General features: G+C 39.3%; 1 protein-coding gene across 3 annotated transcripts; it reads left to right on the plus strand.

The window, feature by feature from the left end:
* Positions 1 to 810: 810 nt before the first annotated feature.
* LOC114474309 (retinitis pigmentosa 1-like 1 protein) lies at positions 811 to 27,102 on the plus strand. Of its 3 annotated transcripts, none has more exons than XM_028464523.1 (4): positions 811 to 1,471; positions 1,547 to 1,586; positions 19,838 to 21,417; positions 22,104 to 27,102. In XM_028464523.1, the coding sequence occupies exons 3-4, from the start codon at positions 20,040 to 20,042 to the stop codon at positions 22,994 to 22,996; spliced, it is 2,271 nt and encodes a 756-aa protein (XP_028320324.1). In that variant the 5' UTR covers positions 811 to 1,471; positions 1,547 to 1,586; positions 19,838 to 20,039; the 3' UTR covers positions 22,997 to 27,102. The 3 variants fall into 3 exon arrangements, with proteins under 3 accessions (XP_028320324.1, XP_028320325.1, XP_028320323.1); XM_028464524.1 differs by lacking the exons at positions 811 to 1,471; positions 1,547 to 1,586 and adding an exon at positions 2,734 to 2,935 and having other exon boundaries at positions 22,104 to 22,625; positions 25,242 to 27,102; XM_028464522.1 differs by lacking the exons at positions 811 to 1,471; positions 1,547 to 1,586 and adding an exon at positions 2,734 to 2,935.
* The last annotated feature ends 765 nt before the right edge of the window (positions 27,103 to 27,867 follow it).

A 27,867-nucleotide genomic window follows, 5' to 3' on the forward strand; every position in this document is an offset into this window, starting at 1 on the left:
GACGGAACAATCTGGCAGAGTCTGTCTGGAGAGCTGGGTCTTTCACTGCAGCAGCTTGATTGCTGATGACCAACAGGTGAGTAGCTCCAGCAGACTCCACCAATCACACAAGCAGGGAAGAAAAGGGAGTGGGGAACACAGGAGGACCAAAGTCACGCCCAGGGGCGTGACAATCTCTACATTTGAACTTTATTTTTTCAACTTTTATCATCTTTTCAACTTTAATCTCGACATTTCAACTTTATTTTCATCTTTTCGACTTTGTTTTTGTCTTTTCAAATGTAATCTCAACATTTAAACTTTGATCTTGATATTTCAACTTTAATCTCGACATTTCAATTTTATTTTCAACTTTTCGACTTTGATCTCGACATTATGACTTTTTTTTCATCTTTGTGACTTTAATATTGACATTTCAACTTTATTTTCATCTTTTCGATTTTAATCTCGACATTTTGATTTTAATCTCAACACTTCAACTTTATTTTCATTATTTTCGACTTTAATCCCCACATTTCGACTTTAATCTTGACACTTCAACTTTATTTTCATCTTTTCAACTTTATTCTTGTCTTTTCATATTTTGATCTCGACATTTAAACTTTATTTTTGTTTTTTCAACTTTAATCTCGACATTTCAACTTTATTTCCGTCTTTTCAACTTTAATCCCCACATTTCAACTTTAATCTCGACACTTCAACTTTATTTTTGTCTTTTCATCTTTAATCTCGACATTTCAACTTTATTTTTGTCTTTTATCTTCAATCTCGACATTTCAACTTTATTTTCATCTTTTCAACTTTATTTTTGTCTTTTCAACTGTAATCTCAACATTTAAACTTTGATCTTGATATTTCGACTTTATTTTCATCTTTTCGACTTTAATCTCAACATTTCAACTTTAATCAAATTTGAAATGTCGAGATTAAAGTTTCAATGTCGAGATCAAATTCGAAAAGATGAAAATAAAGTTGAAATGGCGATGATGAATTTTAAATGTCGAAGGTTTGCTAATAAAGTCAAATCTAATTAAGCTGACTAGGGACAAATCATCATCTTTAATCTCAACATTGCATTTAGATTTTATTATTGAATTTTCGACTTCAATCTTGATTTCCCCAAAATTATTTTCTCCATCAAAATTGACCCTAATCTGCTTCTGCAACAGGTGCACGAACGACACCGACTGAGGATGAAATGCAGAGTGTTTTAAGGGTGAGATAAGGGTAAGGGTGAGATAAGGTAAGGGTGAGATAAGATAAGGGTCGGAGGCTCAGTGAGAGAAAGCAGCGTTAAAAAAATGAAAGATTAAGAACTTCTAACTTCATCTCTGTGTATGTGTGAAATCATCAGAGCTAAAGCTTAAGCTAAAGCTTAAGCTAAAGCTCATAAGATCCAGATGTGAGATACTCTTTTCTTTACGAGTCTCACCTTTCTTCACCTGCTTCATCATCGTTGACAGACTGTTAGGTGAGTTCTAACTTTCACTGACATCATCACTGACTGACTGATGTGTGTCTGTAATGTGTGTTTTTATCTCTGCAGGTGAACAAGTCGATCACAGAGTGGATGGCACAAAGACAGGGTGAGGATTTGAACCAACAAGTATGTCTTTGATGCTTAGAACACTTTATACCGATGTAAAAAGAAAACAAGTCAGTAAAATGATGGTCCATTGTTCTATGAATCTGTGATAACCACATTTATTTATTCATCTGAATAATATCTGTTTATTATTATTATAGTCATCTTAATGATGGAAATCCTGGTTTTTATCACATAAAATGGGTTCAAAGTGACCAAAAATGGTGGAAAAGGTGGTGAAATGGGATTTTAAAAACCACAGAAATTGGTTAAAAGTTGTAAATTAGAGTGGATAAAAACAGACAGAAAAAGTGTTAAAAATGGTTAAAAGTGTCAATATTGGAACAATTAGTTTAAACTGGCAAAAATGGGCATGACAAATGGTGAATGTGGGTCAGCATATGACATTAGGTGGAAAAGTGGTGGAAAAGGTTTATAAAAATTATTCTTAGTTTCTTGAACGTAACTGGTGACCCCTCATGACCCTAAAATCCAGATCTTTTAACGTGTAGATCCTGCAGGGACTGATATGGATCATCAGTTAAATGTAGAAATCAAAGTGTTTGGTTCCTGAACTAAAACACGTTTTATGTCCCGGAGTGTCTGTAAAATATGACTAAAGTTGTATAATGAACCGTGTGTGTGTGTGTGTGTGTGTGTGTGTGTGTGTGTGTGTGTGTGTGTGTGTGTGTGTGTGTGAGAGAGTGTGTGTTCATCTTCCAGTTCAGCCTGAGCAGATAAAGGGGGGCGGACCCTTTATCCCATTCACTGCTCCCCCTCTCCACCACACACACACACACACACACACACACACACACACACACACACACACACACACACACACACACACACACACACACAATTCTTTTTTTGTCTTGGATGCTTTGCCCCCATTGTCTGCGACACACACACACACACACACGCACGCACGCGCACTGAGAGGAGAGCTGTAAGCCTCTCTCTCTCCATGTGTGTCTTTTGTCTCTCATCCATCTGTCTCTCATCCGCGTGAAAAGTTACGCGTCTGCGCGCGTGCGTGTGTCAGAGGGGGGTGTTAAGAGGGGCGGTGCCGATGGTCTCCATGGTTGCTATGGGCAACCACGGAGAGGGGGGAGGTTTATTTGGTAAAAGCGCATCGGGCGTGCACACGCAGCGCGTGGACGAGGCTTGCCAGCAGCGTCTTGCAGCTCGCGCCAATTTTATCTCTCTCACAATTGGCTGAGAGAGAGAGAGAGAGAGAGAGAGAGAGAGAGAGAGAGAGAGAGACGTCTCTCAGATTCTTCTTCTCCTCCACTCCACGCACCTCACCACACGCACACGCTGCTGGACACGGATTTACGCGCACGGCAGGTTGGTCTGCTATCTGTATTTATTTACCTGTTTCTCCGTGTGTCCGTGTGAGCCTCCACAGGTCGCGGTGCTTTTATGTTGTCAGTGCGCGGTGCGCGCGTGTGCCCGTGCGTGTACGTGCTTTGGAGGATTTGGGAATCCGCTTGGTGACTGATCCACGCACATTCCGGGTGCGCGGTTCGGACCCGGACCCGTGCGTGCTGCTGCTGACCCTCGTGACCCGGGACACGCACGGCCGTCTGTGCGCGTATTTCATTGTGGAGCGGCGAGATGAAATGTGGTGTGCACGCAGCTCACGCACAGGCACAGACACGCGGCGCCATCCGTTCAACCTGCTCCTCCTCCGCTGTGCGCGTCTGACGTGCGTGTGCGCGTCTGTCATCTGTCGGTGCGCGAGAACGCGCACGGATGGGGAGTGCATGGCGCGCAAGCAAAGATGTCCAAAATCTGTTGTTTACACGAAAAACCAAAACAACAAACAAACAGCAACAGGGCGTGAGAGCAGCCGCGCGTGCACTGTGCGCGCGCCCAATCGGGGGGAATCTTTTCCGTTGAAACATGTAGAAATGCACGATACACAAACACTGCGAGACGTGCGTGTGCACGGGTCAGCACGCGCACATCAAGGTGTTTTGGTTTGATCTTCATCATCATCATCATCATCACAATGAGAGGATCAGTCTATTACTGGATCATTGAGTCCCCGCACCTCACATGCACGCGCACACATTCACACACGCACGCACATAATAGACAAGGGGGTGCTTGTTGGGAAATTTGGCGCGTCACTTGTTTGCTTCGAGAGCTGATCAGACATGATACATCGATCAATCAGACATGATACACACTGATCAATCAATAAATCAATCAATCGATGATCGATCAGTGTGTATCATGTTTGGGTGCACGTGCTCGTTCTTACCCGTTTGTTTATTTGTTTATGTGCCGTCACTCAAAGCACGTTCACATCAATGAACCTGTGTGTGTGTGTGTGTGTGTGTGTGTGTGTGTGCGTCTCGTGCTGAAATAACACGTCGCCATATTAGGAGCGTTTCTGCTCCCCAAAATGGAGGGGGCGTCTGCTGGGGGGGGGGGGGTCATTAGCAATGCAAATCAGCCTCATTTTCCTCATGAACGCGCTGCTCGAGCACCTGCTGTCCCATGACCGCGCGCATTTGTCCCTCTTCGTTAAGACGGTGTGTGCACGGCGCGTGCACGCTGGCGTTGCTTTTGCTGATCAAAGAAAAGAAAAATGTGAATAAAAAAGATGCAGCAGATCAGCGTCAAACATGAGAATAAAAACGAGGTCAAGAGCAGAGTGCGTGTGTGGGTGACGTCACACTGTGATTGGTTACTGTCTGAAGTCTGACTTCATTAAACCTGTTAAACTAATCCATCTTTTCCTGCTGAAGCAGATCTTTTCTAATCATTTATGAACTGTTGCTGTTTTTATCCCGTGGAACCAAAGCTGATGCATATTTAGCACGTGATGCTTAACCAGGGCTACATGTAGCACACGTTAGCGCTACATGTAGCACACGTTAGCGCTATTAGCGCTACATGTAGCACACGTTAGGGCTACATGTTGCACACGTTAGCGCTACATGTAGCACACATTAGCGCTACATGTAGCACACGTTAGGGCTACATGTAGCACACATTAGCGCTACATGTAGCACACGTTAGGGCTACATGTTGCACACGTTAGCGCTACATGTAGCACACGTTAGCGCTACATGTAGCACACGTTAGGGCTACATGTAGCACACGTTAGCGCTACATGTAGCACACGTTAGGGCTACATGTAGCACACGTTAGCGCTACATGTAGCACACGTTAGGGCTACATGTAGCACACGTTAGGGCTACATGTAGCACACGTTAGCGCTACATGTAGCACACGTTAGGGCTACATGTAGCACACGTTAGCGCTACATGTAGCACACATTAGCGCTACATGTAGCACACGTTAGGGCTACATGTAGCACACGTTAGGGCTACATGTAGCACACATTAGCGCTACATGTCGCACACGTTAGCGCGACATGTAGCACACGTTAGGGCTACATGTAGCACACGTTAGGGCTACATATAGCACACATTAGCGCTACATTTAGCACACATTGGCACTTCATTTAGCACATGTTAGCGTTACATGTAGCACGCAATGAAACATAGTACAGTTATTTTTTAGGAGTGAAAGCTCTCAAAGTGAGCAACATTTTGCTTAGCGGGAGCAGAGTAAGATATGCTACGCTAGGCTAGGCTGCACAGCTAATGCTAGCAGCAAATGCTAGCAGCTTCTCCAACAAAAACAAAAAGCTCAGTCAGAAATTGATTTTTTTTCACAAACAATCTAATATTGTTCAGACACAAACGTAACACAGCACGCTCCACCAATGTTTGCTAAACGTAGCGTATTATCTAATTTATAAGTCGCACCCGTTTATCCTTAGTCTTCCAAAGAAATGTCGTATTTTTCTTGAAACATCCACAGATACTTTGTATTCTCGGCTGTTCGAGGCGCTTTGAATCGTTACAATATTCATTAACTCTTTTTGATTTTAGCCAATAGCATTCAGTCAGTTTATTTACACAGTATATACAGATTAAGTATTTTAATATATGCTTTTAAATATTTAGAGAATTCACAACAATTGTCAATAAATTTGACTTTTGTGCTGAGTCATTGTATGGCTAAGAAACATTTGTTTCAACGTGCTAGTATGAGTTTGAAAATAATTATTGTGACGACTAAAAACTAGAAACTACCTTTACTGTAACTGTTAAAGACTAGAAATAATGTCATCTATCAGTCAGAACACATTGATTAAATGAACCAATCAGAAATAATCTGTGTGGGATGGTTAGGCATGCTAATACAGACATGGGCAAGTGGAGGTTCGGGGGCCACATGCGGCCCTCTATTTAATTTTGTGTGGTCTAGAAAGTAAATGCACAAAATGACTCCAAAAACACACAACATGACAGAGAAATATACAAATGACTAGAAACATGACCACAAAAACACACCAAATCATTCCAAAAACACACAAAATGACAGAAAAGTTACAAAAACACAAAGAATCACATCAAAGACACATAAGAAGAACAAAATGACAACAATACACATGGAATGAGTGAAAAAAGTGTACAAAAACAACAACAAACACAGTTTCTTTTTAGTTTCCTGTGTTAATGCTCTGATTGATCAGTATTCTAATGCTGATGTCAATGTTGATCATGTGACCCTCAGATGAGATACAGTCACATGGTTGTGGTTTTGTGTTTTTGTTGTCATGTTTCTTGTCATTTGTATATTTCTCTGTCATGTTGTGTGTTTTTGGAGTCATTTTGTGCATTTACTTTTTAGACCACACAAAATTACATAGAGGGCCGCATTTGTCATTTTTGTGTATTTTTATGTTGCTAAGTTTTTTTTTCTATTTGTTTGTTTTTTGTTGTTTTTTTTAATTCAATTTGTGTCTTTTTGTTGTTTTTTTAAAAATATTTTTCTGTCATTCTGTGTATTTTTGTTTTTACTCTCATTTTGGGTTGATTTTTATGGGTTTTTTCTGTGGTTTTTGAAAATAGTCATTTTTGTGTATTTTTTAAGTTAATTTGTGTCTTTTTGTCATTGTTTTAAAAAATATTGTTTTGTAAACTTTTCTCATTTTGTGTATTTTTAAGAGTCATTTTGTGGCTTTTGTTTTCAGTGCTTTTTGAAAATAGTTGTTGTTTTTGACCTTTTTCTTCTATTATTTCTTTTCTGTTGTTTTGTGTAATTTTGAGTCAATTTGTGTCTGATAGTCGTTGTTTGTTTCTATTTTTCTGTCATTTTGTGTGTTTTTGTTGTCATCTTGTATATTTTTAGTCATTTTGTGGGGGAGGGGTTCAATGATTTTTGAAAATAGTTGTCATTTTTTAAGTTGTTTTGTATTTTTTTTCTATTATTTGTTTGTTTTCTGTTGTTTTGTGTATTTTAGAGTCGATTTGTTTCTTTTTGTCATCATTTGTTTCTATTTCACTGTCATTCTGTGTGTTTTTGTTGTTGTTTTGTAAACTTTTCTCATTTTGTGGTAGTTTCATGATTTTGGAGTCATTTTTGTGTAGTTTTTGATGTTGTTTTGCACATTCTTCTTATTGTGCTTTAGAATTAATGTTGTCATTTTGTGCATTAACTTTACAAGGGCCACATAAAACGAGTCAGATGGCCACATGTGGGCCCCCGGGCCATGGGTTGCCTATATGTCTGGTTTAAAAAAATGTCACCTTGAGCTGCAGAAAAAGGAGGTGATGGATTAGGACGAGCGATAAACAGATGGACACAAACATAAACGTTCAAACCAGGAGATTATTTGAGCTGAAAAAACAAAAAACTAAATATGAGAAGTAGGGATAAAAAAACAAAAATGTGCTGCTGCTGCTGCTGCTCAGACTTAAGAGATAACATCAAATCTGTATTAAGCTACACACACACACACACACACACACACACACACACACACACACACACACACACACACACACACACACACACACACGGATCAAATATTTAGAGCTCGTTTTCCAAAAGCGTCCTTTTCTCCGCGCTTCTCGGGCTCAGTGTGTGTGTGTGTGTGTGTGTGTGTGTGTGTGTGTGTGTGTGTGTGTGTGTGTGTGTGTGTGGAAACAGGGTCAGGATGGAAGGAGAAAGGGAAAGGAGCACATGATGGGCAGATAAAGGCTTGTCTGTGTCTGAGGGAGAGGATGAGGAGGATGAGGAGGAGGAGGAGGAGGTGATGAAGGGCCTCTCTGTGGAAGCAGCTCTATAGAGGAGCACAGAAACAGTGTGTGTGTGTGTGTGCTGCTCTAAACTGGGGCTCTTTGTGAGTCTCTATGATGATGATGAACACAAATCAGTTGATGATGAAGATGATGATGCAATGATACAGATTCAACCAATCACTGAACATTCAGCATTTCACTGGTTTGTGTCGTCATATTCTACTATTGTTGTTCTTTTGTGTGATTTTAATGTTATATTGTATTTTTATATTGTTTAGTTAGATTTTTTGGAGTCACTTTGTTCATTTTTGTCGTCATTTTTGTGTTTTTCCTCTTGTCTTTTTATTGCTGTTTTACATACTATTGTTGTGTTTATATTGTATTTTTATTTATATTGTTTAATTTTTTGGAGTCATTTTGTTTGTTTTTGTCATTTTTTTGTGTGAATTTCATCTCTTTTTTATTGTCATTGTGTATTTCTGTTGTCATTTTCTCTACTGTTGTTGTTCAATTGCATGTTTTTGTTGTAATTTCTGTTGTCTCTTTTAATGTTGTTTTGTGTATTATTGTTGTTCTCTGGCATGTTTTTTGTGTTATACTGTATTTTTTTTCTTACTTGGTTTTATTTATTGAGTCATTTTCTTAGTTTTTGTCGTTTTGTGTGTTTTTTGTCAATTTAATCTTTATTGTTTTATTGTGTATTTCTGTCATTTCGTGTACTATTGTTACTCTTTAGTGTATATTTGTAGTAGTTTTGTGTATTTTTTTCTCCTGTTGTCTTTATTTATTTTGTTTACTATTGTTGATCTTTTAAAGTTTTGATTGTCAATTTATGTATTTTTGTGTTGTTTGGTTTATTTTTTGGAATCATTTTGTTTGTTTTTGTAATTTTTTTGTGTTTTTTTTGTCAATTCGATTTTTTTTATTATCATTTTGTGTATCTGTGTGTACTGTGTGTATTTGTGTTGTGACGCTGCTGTGAGACACGTGTGTGTGTGTGTGTGTGTGTGGATGGGGGGCATCGTGCGGTCACAACGGCTGAAGCTGAAGCTTTGATTTGGCGGCGAATGCAAACGCCGGATTAGACCTTTAATACTTTCAGAATAAAAGATCCGGGATTAGACCTGAGCTTTAATACTTTCAGAATAAAAGCCCTCAGCGGTTATAATCCTGCCCACAGAGGTGCCGAGCCTTCATCCTCATCATCCTCATCATCAAACACACCTTTGACCCAAACTGTAGCTACTGTAAACGTATCACTGTGTGTAGTTTGCATGTTTGTTGTGGAGACGCCACTGGAGTCAAAACAGGAAACACTTTTTTATATTCCCTCAGTTTTTATGGCTTTGTTTAGGTGAAGGCTGAGGAAAGTTTTGGAGGTTTTTGAAAAAATATTTTTGTTGTTTTGTATGTTTACGTGTATGAATTTTATTGTTTTTTGTGTGTGTTTTCGTGTATTTTCTTGGTGTTGTGTATGTTTTTGTGGATTTTGTTGTTGTTTTTTGTGTGATTTTTGTTGTTTTGTTGAATCTATTTTTTTCTTCCTGGCATTCATGTGTACATGAGCTTGTGTGCATTTATTTTGTTATTTTGTGTGTTTTTGGACTCATTTTGTGTATTTTATTGTTGTTGTTTAGTGTGTTTTTGAAGTTCTTTGTTTTTTGGTGTTTTGTCTGTTTTTGTGGATTTTGTAATTGTTTTGTGTGTTTTGACTGTTTTTGTTGTAATCTTTGTGTTGTTTTGTGTGATTTTGTTACTTTGTGGAATTTTAGACAAATTTTGTGTTTTTCTTGTGATTTTTTTGGGTTGTTTTTGTATTTTTTGGGTTGTTTCTTCCTGGTCATTCACTTGTTGAACTTTTATTGTTGTTTTGTGTGCTTATGGACTCCTTTTATGTATGTCATTGTTTTGTGTGCTTTTGAAGTTATTGTGGGTTTTTTGATGTTTTGTCTGTTTTTGAACTCATTTATTGTGTTTTTCTTGTAAGATTTTGTGGGTTTTTTTTGTTGTTTTGTGGAATTTTTAAATTTTGTGTTTTTTGACTCATTGTCTGGTTTTGTTGCCGTTTTTTGTGTTGTTGAAGTTGTTTTTGTACCTTTTTGGTCTTTTTTCTGGCAAATTTCAGATGAATTTGTTTAGTGCCACGTTGATCATCGTCATGTTTCATCTGAATATATTTTTTTTTAGAAATGAAAAAATGAAACCAAGGAAAATATATTTTTGAGTAGAATTTTTTTTTTTTTTTTTACCGTTTTAGGTCCAGATTTAAAAGTTTGTTGTAGATTGTTAGTTTGACCTCAGTTTTCGTCCCTCTAACAAAAATAAATCCACTTTCTCTTTCCAAATGAAACCTCTGAACGGGTGAAAACACTGAGACGTGACCGATTGCTGGAGGCGACTCCATTTATCACCGATACAACCACACACATTACCTGAAATGTCACCTTCACTGCAGCATCTGTGACCATCATCACCGTTAGATTTAGTCTGAGAGAAGAAGAATATAAACGTTACATAAAGTGTTCCTTGTATCGTGTGTGTGTGTGTGTGTGTGTGTGTGTGTGTGTGTGTGTGTGTGTGTGTGTGTGTGTTCACTTAGGCAGTGAAGCAAAAATCTGCAGAAGTGTTAAAAGTGATACGATAACGGAAAAACTCTAAACTGGGAATAATGGGAATATTGATGGAAAAATTTAGCATTAACCTAGCCTTATCATTAACCTAGCACTAGCATTAACTTTGCGTTAGCTTGGTGTTTACATTGGCTTGGGGTTAGCATTAGCCTAGCGTTAGCATTTACCTAGCATTACCATTTACGGAGAATTAGCATTAGCCTAGCATTAACCTAGCATTAACATTAACCTAGCATTAGCATTAGCTTTAACTTAGCATTAGCCTAGTGTTAGTATTTACCTTGTGTTAGCATTAGCCTAGCATTAAAATGAGCCTAACGTTAGCATTAGCCTAGCATTAAAATTAGCCTAACGTTAGCATTAGCCTAGCTAGGGCCCTATACAATCTGCATTAACGATATCGGGGACTGAATCATGGAATCGACCAATGAAAACGGTTAAACACGAAAATGGACAGAATCTGCATGAAACGTCGGGCAAAGAATGTTTTTTTAATGGGGGAATGTTTCCAGGGACTGCTTATTAGGTGCACCTCCCTCCTCCCTCCTGTTCTGGCTGCATTAAACTCCGCCTACACCACCACAAACACTGTCTAAAAACAAAGCAAATCATCACTGACTCCTAAACACAGAGCCATCAGTGACCGTTTAACTTTGCTGTGCCTGTAAAGCTTCCGTCCATTTTTCGTGTAGCGCAGCGGCGCTCCGTGAAAACGTGATCAGCTTTAATCATCTTCCCCTGCTCAGTGTTCGAACTGTTATGCCTGGCTAACTAAGAATAACCCAGTCCGTGTTGTCCATCCATCCATCCATCTTCATCCGCTAATTCCCGTTTATCAGGGTCACGGGGTTCTGCCGGTGCCAATTTCCGTGTTGTCCTTTAGTTCTTTTTATTCCAGCCTTTTGTCCGTGTCTATAGGTTCACATTCATAGTCAGCTAGCTACCTCAAGTACAACCGTTTCAGTGGGAATTTCTGGTTTACAAAATAAAAGTCAGTTGTAGCGACGTTATTAGAATGTTACATTCTAACATCTCATCAGAGCTACAGAAGATAAGATCAATAATTAATTTAAACTAAGTTGATCAAAATTTAATCAATAAACCTGATCAGATTCAGTAAACCATTGATCCCTGAGAGGAAATATGGTGATATTAATGCTGTTCTCATACATCTTTATATGAATAATAAAAAAAGAATGAAAAAGGAACTCAGAATAATCCATGTCACTACAACTTTTATCTACCTTTTAATTATATCTTACTTTATTTTTGACATAAATTTATGTTTAATTACGCATTTTTATTTATTTATTAGTTGTTATTTTGTTTCTGCACAGGAGTTAAAAACAATAATTTTCTTTAAAAAATGATAAATATTTCTAAAACATCTTCATGTTTATTTATCCATCACCTAAAAAGATGTTTTAAAAATGCACAGACGGTGAGAAAAAGCCTGAAGCATGTGTTTGATAATGACCAATCAGAGATGAACACAGGAAACAACAAAGAGTTGTCGTTCTGTACTAATCTACGGTATGTTTTTAGTTACTTACAGTAGGTGTGTTTTTATTGTATTTTTGTCTTCAGTTTTTTGTGTACTTTTAATTCATGTACCTTTCGTTCTTTGGTTATTTTGTTTCAAAACCAATTTGAGAAATTGAAAAAACGAGTTGTTTTTTTTGGTTTTATTCATTTAAAACCAGAAACAGAAAAACCAAACAAGCAGCGTTTTTCTGTTTTAAAATGAAATCTGGTTTTGTTTGTGTGATATTTGGATATTTACAGTGTTTTAATCTCACCACACAGTGAGGACACACAGACGGACTTTTATTCTGCTGCGTTGTCTCATGTTGTCCACCTCACACTGATGGCAGAGCTGTCATTTGTTAAATAGTTATTGATGCTGGAAGTCCGAATCTGACAACTTTACCGAACAGTGTTACGGTCCAAATAGTATCCAGATAATCTGGTGACTGGGTGGACTTTGGCTCCTGGACATAAATAGAAGCAACGCATAAGTCACGTTACTGGTGAATTGAAACGTTATTGATACATAAATCACATTACATATGTGAAACCAGAGGTGGTGTAATGAATCTACTGGTGCTCCTCGTTTCTTATGATCAACTTCCGTGTGTGTTGATGGAAAATGAACATGTTTACTGGACTCAAAAAAGCTGTAATTGTTTTAGCAAAAGTGTCAAATAGTAGAAATTCTAACATTTATTGTTCCTCACAGTTGATAGTCAGTCACCAGTTTATTAACCAAAGAACGAAGGGAACACATCACTTTCCTGTCATTTTGTATATTTTTGGAGTCATTTTGTGTATTTCAATGTGATTTTGTGTGTTTCTAGAGTCACTTTGTGTATTTTAATGTAATTTATTGTATTTATGTTGCCATTTTCTGTATTTTTGGAATCATGTGTATTTTTGTCTGTTATTTAAGTAGTTTTCTGTGTTTTTGGAGTCTTTTGTGTATTTCAATGTCATTTTCTGTCATTTTGTGTATTTTTGTTGTAGTTTTGTCTGCTATTTAAGTCATGTTGTGTGTTTCTGTTTTCATTTTCTGTTATTTTTACGTCTTTTTGTGTATTTCATGTCTTTTTGAGTCATTCCACATTTATTTTGGTGATTGATGACTGCATGTGGGCCATGTCTGCTATATGGCATTTCCAATGTTTACGTGTGTGTGTGTGTGTGTGTGTGTGTGTGAGAGAGAGAGAGAGAGGAAGGTGTGAAGAGGAACGTTATCTCAGTGTGAAGTGGGAATGATTAACCACTCACTCTGATCCCTGTTGACCCTCATTACTGCTGCATTAGCAGAAATCCCCAGTGATTCCAGTGGGAAAACACCAGCAGATGGAAACACTGGGACCATGAAGCCACTAAACATATAGAAGAACAGAAATACAAACAGAAAACTGCACAATTTAGACTTTTATAATGAATTAAAAGAACAAGAAAAAGAGAAAATGATGAAAACAGAAGCTGTAAAACACAATAATGCATGTTCTGGTCGTTTATTCTACAAATTCACCTAAAATGACATAAAAAAGATGAAGAAATGTTCTTTATTTCTCTGAAACGCTGAAGGTTTTTTGCAGGAAATTAAAAAACAAGCCGTAATCAGCCAATAAGTTACTGATAAATATAGAGAATAGTTTGACTCATTGTGATTTTGTTCTCATGTTTTGTGCGTTTTTGTTGTAATTTGTGTTTTTGTATTGTTTTGTGTTTTATAGGACTCATTGTCTGTGATTTTGTTATTTTGTGTGTTTTGGGGAATTTTGTCATTGTTCTGTGTGTTATTTGGGTCATTGTCTGTATTTTTCTTGTCATTTTTTGTTTTTTGTGTGTTTTTGTACTCATTTTGTTTTTCATTTTTTGTGTTTTCGGGGGTTGTTTTGTACTTTTTTAGTCACATGAATAAAGGAGGATATTCATAGTCAGCCTCCTCCTCCTCCTCCTCCTCCATTTTGTGGTGTGATGCTGTTCCAGTTTTTTGGGCTCCCGTTCTGCTGCTGCAGCGTTCCACTGATGAACTAAAGAACTGTTCATTTTAACTCAACTAAACATGAAAGAAAACTAAATGCAACAACACGTCCTTAACGCTGCATCCTCAACATGTTTTTATCAATAAAGCTGAATTAATGCTTTAAGATGAAAATCTAACAGTAACTAATGATCAGATTAACTCACATCTGACAATCATAAATTCAACTTTTCTAGAAATCAAACCTCTGTGTGCTTCAGACGTATCTCAGTGAGCTGATGATTCCTCCACGTTACAGTTAATAATAAAGATTATGGATAAACAAAGCATTGACTCTTTAATTACTAGATATTATTCATTACCATTATTTAATAAAATCATCTTAAATACATATGACCTTTAATTAAACTTAACTTGATGTTTTTGTTTTTTGCTCAACTTCATTTAACTTGATTTGTCTTAAAGTATTTCATCTTAACTTATCCTAATTTATCTTAACCTATCCTAACTTATCTTAAATTATGATAACTTGGGGTTCGGGTAACCCTAATTTATCCTAACCTAATTTATAACCTCACGTATCTAATCTAATCTAATCCTTTACTTAAATTGTGTTAACATATCTTAACTTATCTTAAAATATGTTAATGTTATCACATCACTTATCTTAACATATCCTAACTTATTTTAAATTATCTTAACGCAATTTAAATGAGGTTAACGTATCCTAACTTATATTTACATCATTTATTTTAACGTATTGTTACGGCCACAAAAAGATAGACCGTAACTGAACAAACAACTGAAGGACCACAACAACGAGCAAACGCGCCTTTTATTTATTGGCAGAGCATTTTTAAATGAACATTTGGGGAGGTGGGGACCCATAGGTTGTGCCAAATCAAAGTAATTAACAAAACCAAACCCCAGTTTATCAACCTCTCTAACCTCAGCAGAAACAAAAAGAACTTAAAAACGCTGACGAACTAATCAACAAAAAGCGTTTTAGTAAAAGTACAGCAGAGGGGTATTCCAGTATCTCATTCCTAAACGTGAGGTATGTTCTTCTCTGAGTATGTTACCATGGCAACATTGTCCGTGAACTAAACCTGGTCGCTGACAGGTTTTACCAAAGAAACCCTGGGTTTCTACCTGGCTCCGCCCACCTGAACACTTTAATAAACCTTAACACTTTTCTCTGAAACACATTAGTGACATCACACACCACAGACGTGTTCACATCATTACTAATGTGTTGCTTTACGTTTTATTTTTCTCTTTTAAGGCTCGATTGTTGTGTTATATTGTTATACAGTTAAATCTATAGATCATACATCTATGAAGGTATGGTGGTGCAGGGAATTGTGACGCTGCTCTTCGAAGCAATGGTTCGCGTCCTGCTTCAGGGATTAATAAATAATGAAATTTTTTTAAGACGTCGAGATGACTCTGGCAACAATATTACATTAAAAATCAATATAATTGATTAGATATGAAGCAGCATTTACTGTTTTTTATTTATTCGTTTATTTGATATGGACATAACAACTGCATTGGACAAACCAGATACATCGTTTTCAGTGTTATAGCAAAACTGCTAATATGCAACACCTGTCCATAGGAGGCAACACATTTCACAATACACAATGCAATACAATACACATTACACTATTTAAAAGGTAAACAATACACATCAGGATACATTTCATAAAGCGTTACCATGTGAGCAGCTTTGACTTGACTTCAGCCATTGTTTCAGACCTCTGTAAAAACTGTTCATGTCAGTCTGCAGTTTTAAATCAGTGGGCAGAGAGTTCCACAGGCTGGATCCATTAAAAGAGAAACTGAACTGTCCAAAAGATTTTGTAAATTTTGGGAGAACACAGTCCCCACTGACCGAGGCTCTGGTGTTGGGTCTACGGGAGTCCTGACGCCGAACAATGAGAGCTGAGAACAGCAGCGACACATGACTGTTCAAACATTTAAAGACCAATTTCAGAGTACTAAAATTTATAAAGTTTTCGAAAGTAAAAAGATTATGTCTATGAATGATGTCACAGTGATGCCATCTCATAGGTTTTCTATCAAATACCTTGACTGCCTGTTTGTACAATGAAACAACTGGCTTGAGTGTGGACGAGGAGGTTTGTGACCAGGATGTGATGCAGTAGGACAGATGTGAAAAAATCATTGCATGCATGTATAGCAGGGCGGCCTGATGGGACAGATCCCTCCTGATGAAGCCAAAACAGTTCAAGTTGGATTTGACCTTTTTACACACATTTTTGACTTGACTTTGAAATTTAAGGTTGTTATCAATAATAATTCCAAGATATTTGGTCTCTTTTACTACTTGTATGATTTCATTGTTTATGCTGACTTCAAAGGTGCTGTTAGAGGGTCTTGTTTTAATTGAGAAACAGACAGCAACGGTTTTCTTCACATTTAAGGTTAGGTGAGACAGCTCGAGCCATTTAGAGATGTTTACTAGGGCAAGTGTCTTCATATCCAGTGTAACAGGAGGACTCTCTATGTAGACATCCTATGCTGCTGACACGTCTCCTCAGACACATTTTATTCATATTATTCACCGCTCGTCACGTCACTGAAGCAATAAAGTGATGAAGTGACCAAAAAATGTGACTAATTACAGGTGATTTAAGCCACTATAGTCACTGAAGACTGAACACACCTTTAGAACAGGATCATATTCATCAAACACCGGCTTATTTCACCATCAGGGTGAATAAATCACTCTCTTCCGGGTGGTTGCCATGGCAGCTCGAGTAAATCTTTGATCCATTGATGATGGCTTTTTGTCACACGCGTGCACGTCAGTAACCCAAGGTTTACATACTCAGGGTTTATTAACCCACTTCATACCAGCTGTAATGAATCAGATACACAGAGTTTCCCATCGCTGGGTATGTTGACCCAGAGTTTATGGATAGACTCAGAGTTTGTTAACCCTCCTTCATGGAACACCCTTCAGGTGGCACCAACCGCTTACCTAATGTGTACAGACACCCACGTGCTGCATATGTAGGGTACCCAACTTGACTGAATCCCATTACAACGAACAAACGTTTCCTAAACCAGCTCATGTAGTGTGAGGACAGAGACAGACATTCTGGAAGTCATTTATAAAGACAGGCTCCAGAGATGATTGGTGCAGCCACAGCAGAGGAGAACCAATCAGCAGCTCCTGATCAGGTGGTTCCAATCCATCATTAGTCACTGCAAACAGAAGAAACACTTAACACGTATCCTAACTTAACTTATCTTAATGTAAACGATGTTAACCTATCCTAACCTAACTTGTGTTAACGTATCCAAACTTAACTTATCTTAATTTATCTGAAACCATCTTAATCCATCTTATCTTAACGTATCTCAATCCAACTTATTTTAATTTATCTCATCTTAATTTAATGTAAACATCACAATGTATCTTGTTTTAGCTCAACTTCATTCAACATAACAGATCTTAAATGTTCTTAACTTCTCACCTATACCTGTTTATCCTGTACTGTTTATCCCAACAGAAAGAGAGCGTATGGCAATGTTTTTAATAATACCAACAACACACAAAAATAAGAGACAAATATACTGAATAATAAAAAGAACAAACAACAAAATACACAAAATGATGACATAAATGATCCTGACTATAATGTTCTAGTCGGTACTTGGGCCTAAAAAGTTCAAGAACCACTGATATATAGTATCTTATCTTATGGTAATCGGGACCAGAGGTGAATTAACTCTTCCTTTAATTCAGAATAATTTCTCTGTATAAGACTTTATAATCTGCTGTTGTTATTAAAGTGACTTTTCAATCGATGGTTGGAGGCGTGTGTTGGAGGCCGTCTATCTAAAGTGATCAGAGTTTGGAGACGTCGCAGCTTCCTGCTGTTAGCTGAAGTCTAATTAGCTGATGAGGATTAATGATTCAGCTTAAAGAAGCTCAAGTGTTGAAGTAGCCTGCAGTGTTTACTTTCCCTCCACACGTTAAGTAACGCTGGGATTTCCAACAGGGCATGAACGCAGCCTTGGTTATGTCAGGTGATTAAGACTTAAATAAATAAAATAAGAAACAGATTCTAGTCAGAACTAAGTTTAACTATGGCATAAAATATATGTGAAATAAACCATTTATGTCCTTTATTTTAAGCTGTGTATATTTAAGAATAGCATTGAGGTGCTAGCTGCTACATGTTAGCATTGAGGTGCTAGCTGCTTCATGTTTAGCATTAAGGTGCTAGCTGCTACATGTTTAGCATTGAGGTGCTAGCTGTTACATATTTACCATTGAGGTGCTAGCTGCTACATGTTTAGCATTGAGGTGTTAGCTGCTACATGTTTGGCATTGAGTTGTTAGCTGCTACATGTTTAGCATTGAGGTACTACCTATTACATGTTTAGCATTGAGGTGCTTGCTGCTACATGTTTAGCATTGAAGTGCTAGTTGCTAGATATTTAGCATTGAGGTGCTAGTTGCTATATATTTAGCATCGAGGTGCTAGTTGCTACATATTTAGCATTGAGATGCTAGCTGCTACATGTTTAGCATTGAGGTGCTAGCTGCTACATGTTTAGCATTGAGGTGCGAGCCGCTACATGTTTAGCATTGAGATGCTAGCCGCTACATGTTTAACATTGAGGTGCTAGCTGCTACATGTTTAGCATTGAGATGCTAGCTGCTCCATATTTAGTATTGAGGTGCTAGCTGCTGCATGTTTAGCATTGAGATGCTAGCTGCTACATGTTTACCATTGAGATGCAAGCCGCTACATGTTTAGCATTGAGGTTCTACAACTGGGCTTTAGTTTTCCATCCAGTGTTTTTATTTAAACTAAAATGAACACCCACGAAGCACAGCAACAACTTCTTGGGTTCTCCTGTTTCTTGTGTTGTGGTCTGTGCATCAGTATTATGGGTATACCTGAAACTTGTCAAAGTTTTTGCGCTGTTTGGAGTGAAAAAAAAACGATTAACTGCGTTGTCATTTTTTTTGTGAGTTATTTTCCTGTAAACAATCGATCGCCATTAAAGCGTTAAAGTCCCAGCCCTAATTGTTATACTTTAGGTGATTTACAGAAGTCTTGAGAAAGAGGAGCTGGAAAACAGTTCAGGTTTCATTCATTTTCAGTTTCAAAACTTGAATTCTGTGTAATCCGTGATGCTAGAAAATTGTGTGTGTGTGTGTGTGTGTGTGTGTACACAGCTCTCTGTCAGTGACTCATCGGCTGATTCATTCATTCATTAAACTCTGCTACAACCTCAGGGGTGTTTAAAGGAGCTGAAACTTGAGACGTGGAATCACTGAAAAACTACATTTCCCACATTTCCCAGCTGCTGACATAGAAACACAAAGTAGTGACGCTAATTAATGGGAATCGTAGACAAGCTCATCAACATCCGATGCAAATAATATATATTATCATTACTTAATAAAATGGTTGGGAATTATTTTTTAAATTGAAACCTCATCTGTGTTTTTTATTGGATGATGTTTAGTCATTAATTAGTCCTGGAGCAAGATTTCACAGTGAACTATTGTGACAACAAAATGTGTATCAAAATGAAAAGACATGACTCTACTGAGTTACCCCTTTACTTAGTTTCTTATTTAGGTACTCTTTACTTTCTTAGTTACTTCTTTACCAGTTTCCTACTTGTTATATGCTGTATACTTACTCAGTTCATTGCTTTTACAGTTCCTTACTTGGTTTCTTTCTTACTGTTTACTGTTACTTATTTAATATATTACTCACACTAGGGTCTCATTGGGACTTCCTTCAACATTTTAATCAAATACAGTGATGTGAGCGCAAAAGAGGAGGTGACAATTTTTCAAAATAAACCGGAACATTAATTATGAGAAACGGCTACGCTCTCTTCACTTCATTCTCATTCCGTTCACATCCCGGAGCAGACGAACGTCTGTGCTGTGGATTCGCACTATTGAACATCTGTGTCTCCTCTCCTTCTCTTTCGCCCTCTGCAGGAGTTTGGAGGTCGAGTAGGATGCTGAGTATCGTTCACCCTCACCACCGCGCTTCACCGTGATCTCCATGACCTGAGAGCGCCACCACAGCGGTAGGAACCAAACAGCAGCACGAGCAAGAGGACGAGGAGGGCAGAAGGCCAACGAAGGAAGGGAAGGAGCGCACCTATTTCGTCGTTATCGTCACTTCTGCCTTTCCCAGATGGCGGCAACGGAGGCCAACGCGGCGCCGGTGGTCCAGGAAGACGGAAAAACAGAAACAAAGGTGGGGGAGGCAGAGGTGAAACCTGACAACACGAACTCAGAGACTGTGAACAATGAGGTGGTGGATAAAGATGGCTCGGCCATGAACAGCGAGGTTGTTGACAACAAAGAGACTGTGAACAACGACACGGCAGCGGCGGAGCCGACGGCGGCCGCAACAGGAAGCGAAGAGGAAGGAGTGGCGGCAACGGCCGGCGAGGCAACGCCAGCTCAGAGCTCAGAAAATACTTCCTCTGTCGAACACAAGACCTCCTTCCTGGACTCCTTCCTCAACAAGAGCGGCCTCGGGAAGGTGATGGGAGGAAGGAAGAAGAAGGAGCAGAACGCCGCCTCTGCTGCCACTGGAGAGGAACCCGCCGCCGAAGGAGGCGAGAAAGACGGTGAGAAAGATGGCGAGAAAGACAGTGAGAAAGAAGGTGACGAAACTCCGGCAGCCGATGCAGGAGCAGAGGGAGGTGCGGAAGGAGAGGCAGCCGCAGAGAACGGAGAGAAAGAGGAGGAAAAGAAGGCGGAGAAGGGCAAAGTGGCCGAGACCAAGTCCACCGTGCGGGATCTGATCAGGAAACCCGTGGCGAGGATCTTCTCCCACCGCAGCACAGAGAAGAAGGACGGCGCCGCTGCAGCCGAGGTCGAGAAACCAGTGAAGGTCCGATCCAAGTCTCTGGACCGGCTGGAGAATGCCGAGGCGCTCAACGCTACCGCGGACTCCGCCGGCGAGGAAGGAGCAGCGGCCCCCGCAGACGGAGTCGCGGAGGAAGAGGAGCAGAAAGCCTCGTCCTCGACGGCGACCACCAAGCACATGAAGCGCTGGCACTCCTTCAAGAAGCTGATGGCACAGAAGACGCACAGGAAGAGCGGCGCCGGAGAAGAAGGGAAGGAGGATGGGGCGGAGGGAGAGGGCGGCGGCGACTCCTCCACGCTGGACTCCAAGGAGTCCGGCCAGAAGAGGTGGAAGCTGAAACGCTCTTGGACCTTCCAGGGCCTGAAGAGGGACTCGTCCATGGTCGGCATCAGCGGCAAGACCAAGGGTTCCGACAAGGACTCCACCGACAAGACCGAGGAGGCAGCGACGGCCGACAGCGCAGAGGAGGAGAAGGCAGAGGGCGGAGCCGAGGAAGCCAAGACGGAGGCATCAGGCGAGGAGAAGGCAGAAGGAGGCGAGGAGGAAAAGGCAGCAACAGCGGGGGCGGGTGGTGCGACCGTGACGCAACACGCCAACGAGATCTGGACCTCCTTCAAGAAACGCGTCATCCCCAAAAGCAAACGCGCCAACACGGAGTGTGCCCCCAGTGCAGAGGAGGACGCAGTCACAGCCGGTGAGCGGATGCCATGTTTATAAAAATAAAAAAGTCAAAAACAGACAAAATGAATAAAATACACACAATTAATCACATAAAGACACAAAACAAGAAATATACACAAAATTACAACAAAAACACAAAATATCAACTAAACTGCACAAATCGGCAACAGAAATACATAAAACAGGAAAAAATAACATTAATATTTTACATTAAAACACTAAAAAAATACCTGAAATGTTTTGCATTAAAACACAAAAGACACCAAAAGTAACAAAAACATTGGTTAACTTGTCCTTGTTTTGACTACTTTGAGCAGTGTTAAGAATATTTCAGACAATCCTGCTTTGTCCTTCTCTATTTGTGTTGTAAGTGCTCCCTAGTGGGAGGGAGGCTAAGGAAGGGCTCATGCATTTTACTGTATTTTATTTGGTTATATTATATTATATAATGTTTTATTGAATTTTATTTTAATTAAATGTTTAATAACAACGAACAAAAATCTTTTGCTGCATCTCAGCAGAAAAAAATAGTAAAATGTCGGAGAGCCTGATAGCTGAATGCTATGCTTCCAGTAGCACCCAGTAAGCATTCTGCTAGAATATAAAACACAAACGGGTCTTTAGGAGGTGTCGGAGTTTGATGAAAAAGAAGGAGGAAGCTCTGATGAAATTCTGACTATGTTTTCTGTTTCCCGGCAGGCGAGGAAGGCGGAGCCGAGGAGGGCAAAGACGGAAAGTCCGCCAAGGCCAAGCGGTCGCATTTCGGCCGTGCCGTCTCTCTGAAGAACTTCATACTGCGTAAGGGAAAGTCCACCAGCGTGGACATGAGCGAAGGCACCAAGGAGGAGGATGAAGCCACCGCCGAGGCTGCCGAGGAAGGAGGCACCGCCGATGGCGAGGCTGCCGAGGCGACCCCAGAATCCAACGACAAAGAGGCGACCGCCGAGAATACGCCGACCCCGGAGGAAGGCGTAGCAGAGCCGGCGAAGGAACCGGAGAACGAAGCGCAGAAAGAGCCCGAGAAGGCGCTGACGGAGACTCCGGTGACCAACGGTGAGAACGGCTGCACCAACGGCACGGCGGAGGAGAACGCCACACACAATCACCAGGATGAGGAGAAGACAACGGGCAGCAGCCCCGTGAAGAAGAGCAAGGAGGCGGCAGGAGCAAAGGACGACGCCAACGCCAAGATCATCAACGCCATGGCAGCGGTGAACAGCGGTGAGTTAGAGCACGTCAAGCGGGACTCTGAACCGCTGCAGAACATCTGCGGCTACGGCAAAGACGGAGACACTAACGGCAATCAGCAGCAGCCGGTGGCGACGCTCACAAACAGTAGTTGTAAGCAAATCGCTAGCCTACCGCTGGGGCTAGCGTTAGCCTCTGATAGCTGGGAGGAGTCATTTGACCAGGGCGAGAGAGATGAAGAACGGGAGGAAGAGGAGGAGGAGGAGATGAGGAAGAGGGACCTTCGAGAGGCGGCGGTGGTCATTGTCCAAAATGCAATGATAGCGGCAACCGACCAATTAGAGCGCGAGCTGTGCAGCGACAACGGTTTAAACGGGTGCTACGACGCTGATGTCCCGTACTGAGAATACACATGACGGCACAAAACACACACATGTCTTCTAAGGGCGTTCTGTTCAATTACTGCCAATCACTGATATTAGCATGTGTGCTAATAATGCCAATGAAACAATGTGCTCACCTCGCACTACACTCGTTAATACGTTTCCTTATCAGTCATTCTTCCATCACTCCGATGTGTCGCGGTTTATAGTATCTCATGTAAGAATACTGACTGGACTGTGTTGCCAGATAAAGCTGATCATTCCACCCAGAAACAGTCAAAAATCAACCAAAATGCTGCGCAATAAACCCAACCTGGCAATTCAGAGAGATCAAGTTATAGTCCGAACAATTTTTAAACAAAGAATTTGAATTTTCAGATATTTGTGTATTCATGTAAGAAGTCTATACTTCATAAAGTACACTACCTAAGTACAGTAACTAAATATTTGTACTCAGTTACTTCCTGCTCTGTTAAGTTTGTAAACCCGTCACTAAATTAGGCACGTGTGTGGTTTCACTGATTGGTAAGAAGCATTAGTTTAGTTATATTACTTTTGTTAGTTATTTTAGTTATATGTGTGTGTTACCGGTGTTCCGTGTCTGTATTGACATGCATGAGCACGTTCACTGCCAAGACACTAAAGTGCTCGATAACTAGTCTTTTATTAAAGTAGATAACTTTAATAAAATGTTCCGTAAAGTTCTGGTAAATTCACTTCATGTATTTGGGTTACTCTGAGTCACTCACTAACTTATCTGGTTAATTTCACTCACCTGAGTTTGAGTCCTAACTGTTTTTGTGGGTTAATCATCGATTTATCTTGTGATTATGCTAAGTTTGTTGACTTTACGTCTCTCAGAGGATCCGTGAGTCCGAGTCACTACAAAGACTTTAACTCTTTAACATTGAAGAAGGGAATTTAGCTACGAGAAAAGAAAAACCTAAACAGACTTAGACTTTAAAAGATACAAACACTGTTCACAAATCGTTGCTAACTAGCTAGCGTGATACGTCAGAGCGTTTTGCTTTTAATGTTTGTGAACAAAACTCTTTCCGTCTTGACCAAAGAAGCAAATACTCAGATTTAGTTTTGTGAAGCATTTATGTGGAGAAAATTATATGACACAAAGACATTTTGCATTTTGATGCAAGAGTTAGCATTGTAGCAAAGGAAGCCAATGTAGCAAATTAAGCTAATAAACGATGCTGTGAGGTTAAAAACCTGGTTGTTGTGAACGATAACGCACAATGTTTACACTCAAAAACAACATATTTATGCTAGTAAGCTAACAGGCTACAGTTTTGCTAAAAGAAGATATTTTTAGCTTTTAAATGCTAGCAGTCTGTAACACAGATGCTAACGAGCTGCTAGCTTCTCTCGTGAATTTGATTTAAAGAAATGTGACGGACTCGTCAGCAGCTACAAAATGTGATGTTTGATTTTAAAATGTTTCAGGTTGTTGCCTGGATGTAGCACACAACTATTTATTTATCTGTAAGTAACTCAGGAAAGAGACGGAGCAGAAAAATCGCTGTTAATTGTGTCGACAAATTTTGTCCAATCAGTGACTACGTTTGAAATAGAGGGCGTGACATGATTATAGAGGTAATCACTGCGTTGGAAGTGAACACATTAATGCAATATTTATGTACATATTTTAGTAGAAGTCGTTTCAGTCGATGAAATTCTTTTCAAATTTTGACAAAAATAAAAAAAACAGACAGATTTTTAATCGACTTAATTGTCAAAATGAAAAATAATTGTCATGTGTGATAATGTAATTTTTAATCTGAAGTAATTTAGAATAAATATAAATTTGCTGTGTGTAGTAAAACGTGCTGCTAATAAGTTGTTTACGATCAGTTAATCGGGGTTAAACTGTGAACTCCTGTTAGCGCTAACTAGCCGTAGCGGCGGTAGTTAGCTCTGTGTTTGCGTCGCAGGAGAAAAGCTGGTTTTTGTCGACCTCAGCAGAGCTGAGTCCATCAACGGATTAACCACAAAATCAAAGTGTCAGGGAGCCGGATTAATGAGCCTCCTCCTCCACTCAGGGTTTCCCTCTCCGAGGCTCAGCGGGCGGCCGCAGGGCGCCGGCCGGCCGGCCTCCTCGCCGTACGGTGGGGGAGGCAACGTAGGGACAGGGACGCAGGGAGAGGACAAACATGATGACTGTGCTTCACTCCAACTGTTGTGTAGCAGCTTAAACACACACTTGTGTCTTTCTGTTGATCCTCTTTTTTAATTCACTGTTTCTGTTTGCCAGACAAAAAGGCGGGAAACGCGTGAGGCCACACAAAGAGGATTAAAACTGCCCGGGATTCGCTGAGCAAGGAGCTCTGAGCCCCTCCCCCTTCCCCCCACACTGCTCCGCCTCCAACCCCCTCCCCCTCCACCCTTAACTCCTCATCCTCTTCTTCCTCCCAAAAACGGAGTAATCACGTGTTTATGGCAACGTTTAAAAGCAATCCTGAGCATTAGTTCGAGATATCTGCACGAGTCAAAACCTACATTACAGATCTCCAAACATGCTAAAAAACTATGAAATATGAATAAACACTCATTTTAAATGAAGTGTTTAGCTTTCCTCTGCATTTTTTATTCAAAAATCTGTGTCAAAGTCATTTCAAGGGGCCGGAGTGAAGACTCTGAAAGGCCAAATATGGCCCCCGGGCCTTGAGTTTGATACATAGGCAAACTGACAGATATCTTTTTTTTAATTTTTTTTTTTATTTTTTTATTGACGTTATAGATATCTATAGTTAGAGTTATGACTAGGCAAAATTACGTTATTGATTTCTTTAATTAGTTATGACGAGGCGAAATTATGTTATGATATCTTCACGGACTGATGTTATAGATATATTTAACTGTCATTTTGTCTAATCACAACTCAACTAAATATATCTACGATTTCTTTTAACCAAGTTTGAGATATCGTAAACTTTTTTATATCCCAGAAAAAGTCTAGATGAGTCAAACGTTGACGAAATGATGTCACTTTTCTCATTCACGTCTTTTTATCTGTATTTACATTTTGACAGAAAGTCAGAAAGTTTAGCATATACATAAAGTCTTTTCATCTTGTCAAAACTCAGGTTAGAGTTTACGGAGCCACTCTGAAAGAAAACGCACAAAATTACCTCAAAAATACACAAAAGAACCGAAAAACACATAAAATATACAGAATATAACAAAATAAAATGACACCAAAATTACCAATAATGTGCAAAACAACAAGAATATTACACAGAATGACAAAAAATAAGCGAGATATAGCTCAAATTTTGACAAAACAATCTGTCTTTTACGATGAATGCGATGACGAACGCGGCGCCGTTCGTTTACGATTACGTTCAAGTTGCAGAAGTCTCTAACTTAGACTCGGGATTGCTGCTAAAAGTTGCCGCGGGTGTCCGCATAGAGACGGAGGGAGCGGGAGACATGATGCAATCCATGACGTAGACGAGAGAAAGAGAAGAAACTCAGAGAGCAATAATTCAAGCCCCGCCCCTTCCTGTCACATGCACATATTCGTCTTTTTTTATACCTTTTCTTTTCTTTGCTTGTCTGTGAGATTTTATATTGTCTACGAGAGAAACACAAGTGTAAAAAAAAAATCCCATCCCCACTTCGCCCCGCCCCCATCCTGCTATAACCCCGCCCCCTCACCTCACCCCGTCTCTCCTGACTCCTGATTGGTGGATTCAAACGACAAAAGTTTCACACAGTAAAATGAAATAACAGACTGCTAGTTTTTTATTGATGCCATTTTTGGTTTGTAGGCCACGCCCTCTCCCTGTTTGAACCAATGTGAAACCCCCAGTAGTTGATTGACAGGACATTGTTGCTACAGTGTATAAAGGACTGCCCCCCCCCCCAACAACACTACAATGTCTCCAGCTGTGTGTGTTTAATGTTTCTAGACTGTTCTGTCGTGTACATGATGAGTAAAAAAAACCCGAAGGAAACGCCAACGTGGGACGACATCGTCCAACGCCATCGTCCAACCTTTCCTTTCAACTCTTCTTCCTTTCATATATTTTTTTTAAAACAACACACGTCTTCTCACTGTTACCCGCAGTCTGACGATTACGCTGTAATTAAAAGATAACGACGATAATGATGATGATGGTGATGTTTTGTTGGTTTTCACGTCTGCTAGCAAATTGTCAAAAAAAAGTAAAAAAAAAATAGTTCAATAAAGACTCAAATCTAACAACTACTGCGGGCGTGGCCGCCTCTGTTTGTTACGCTGCTGCATCCCTCGGATGTTACGGAATAATCCGCGTATGGATTATCTCATGCCTTTACATAATGAGTGGAATATTACCAAGTTTATTTTTGCTTTTCATTCCATAATTCTAATTATGCAAATTAAAATGTATTTATCATGTTACTGGAAATAAATGTTGAATTTTATCATTTTAGTCTTAAAATAAATGAATGAAAGAAAATAAATAAAAGAAAAACTATTAGCAAAAAAAATTATATTACAAAGATGTTTTATTATAGAAGTTAAACACAATAATTTTTTTCATCCAAGAAAATAAAGATACACAAATAAAAAAAAGTGTACACTGGAATAATTTTATAAATATGATAAATGCCAAAATATTATCATTATCAAAAATTATAACTATAAAAGGTTTTTCTATTCTTTAGTGTTCGAGTAGTTAAACTGTACTAATGTTTTTTTTTAAGTCAACTGTAATCATAAATAAATAAATTTGCTTGAATTTTCAAGTTTAATAAAATAAAGATACACAAATAAAAACTGAACTTTAAATATATATATATTTATTCAACAACTTTAGATTTAAAAAAATACTGTTACTGTTTTATAAATATGATAAATTATGTAAAATAATAATATGGTTTTTTACGGAACT

This window comes from Gouania willdenowi, chromosome 13 (assembly GCF_900634775.1).
Source record: "Gouania willdenowi chromosome 13, fGouWil2.1, whole genome shotgun sequence".
NCBI lineage: Eukaryota > Metazoa > Chordata > Actinopteri > Blenniiformes > Gobiesocidae > Gouania > Gouania willdenowi.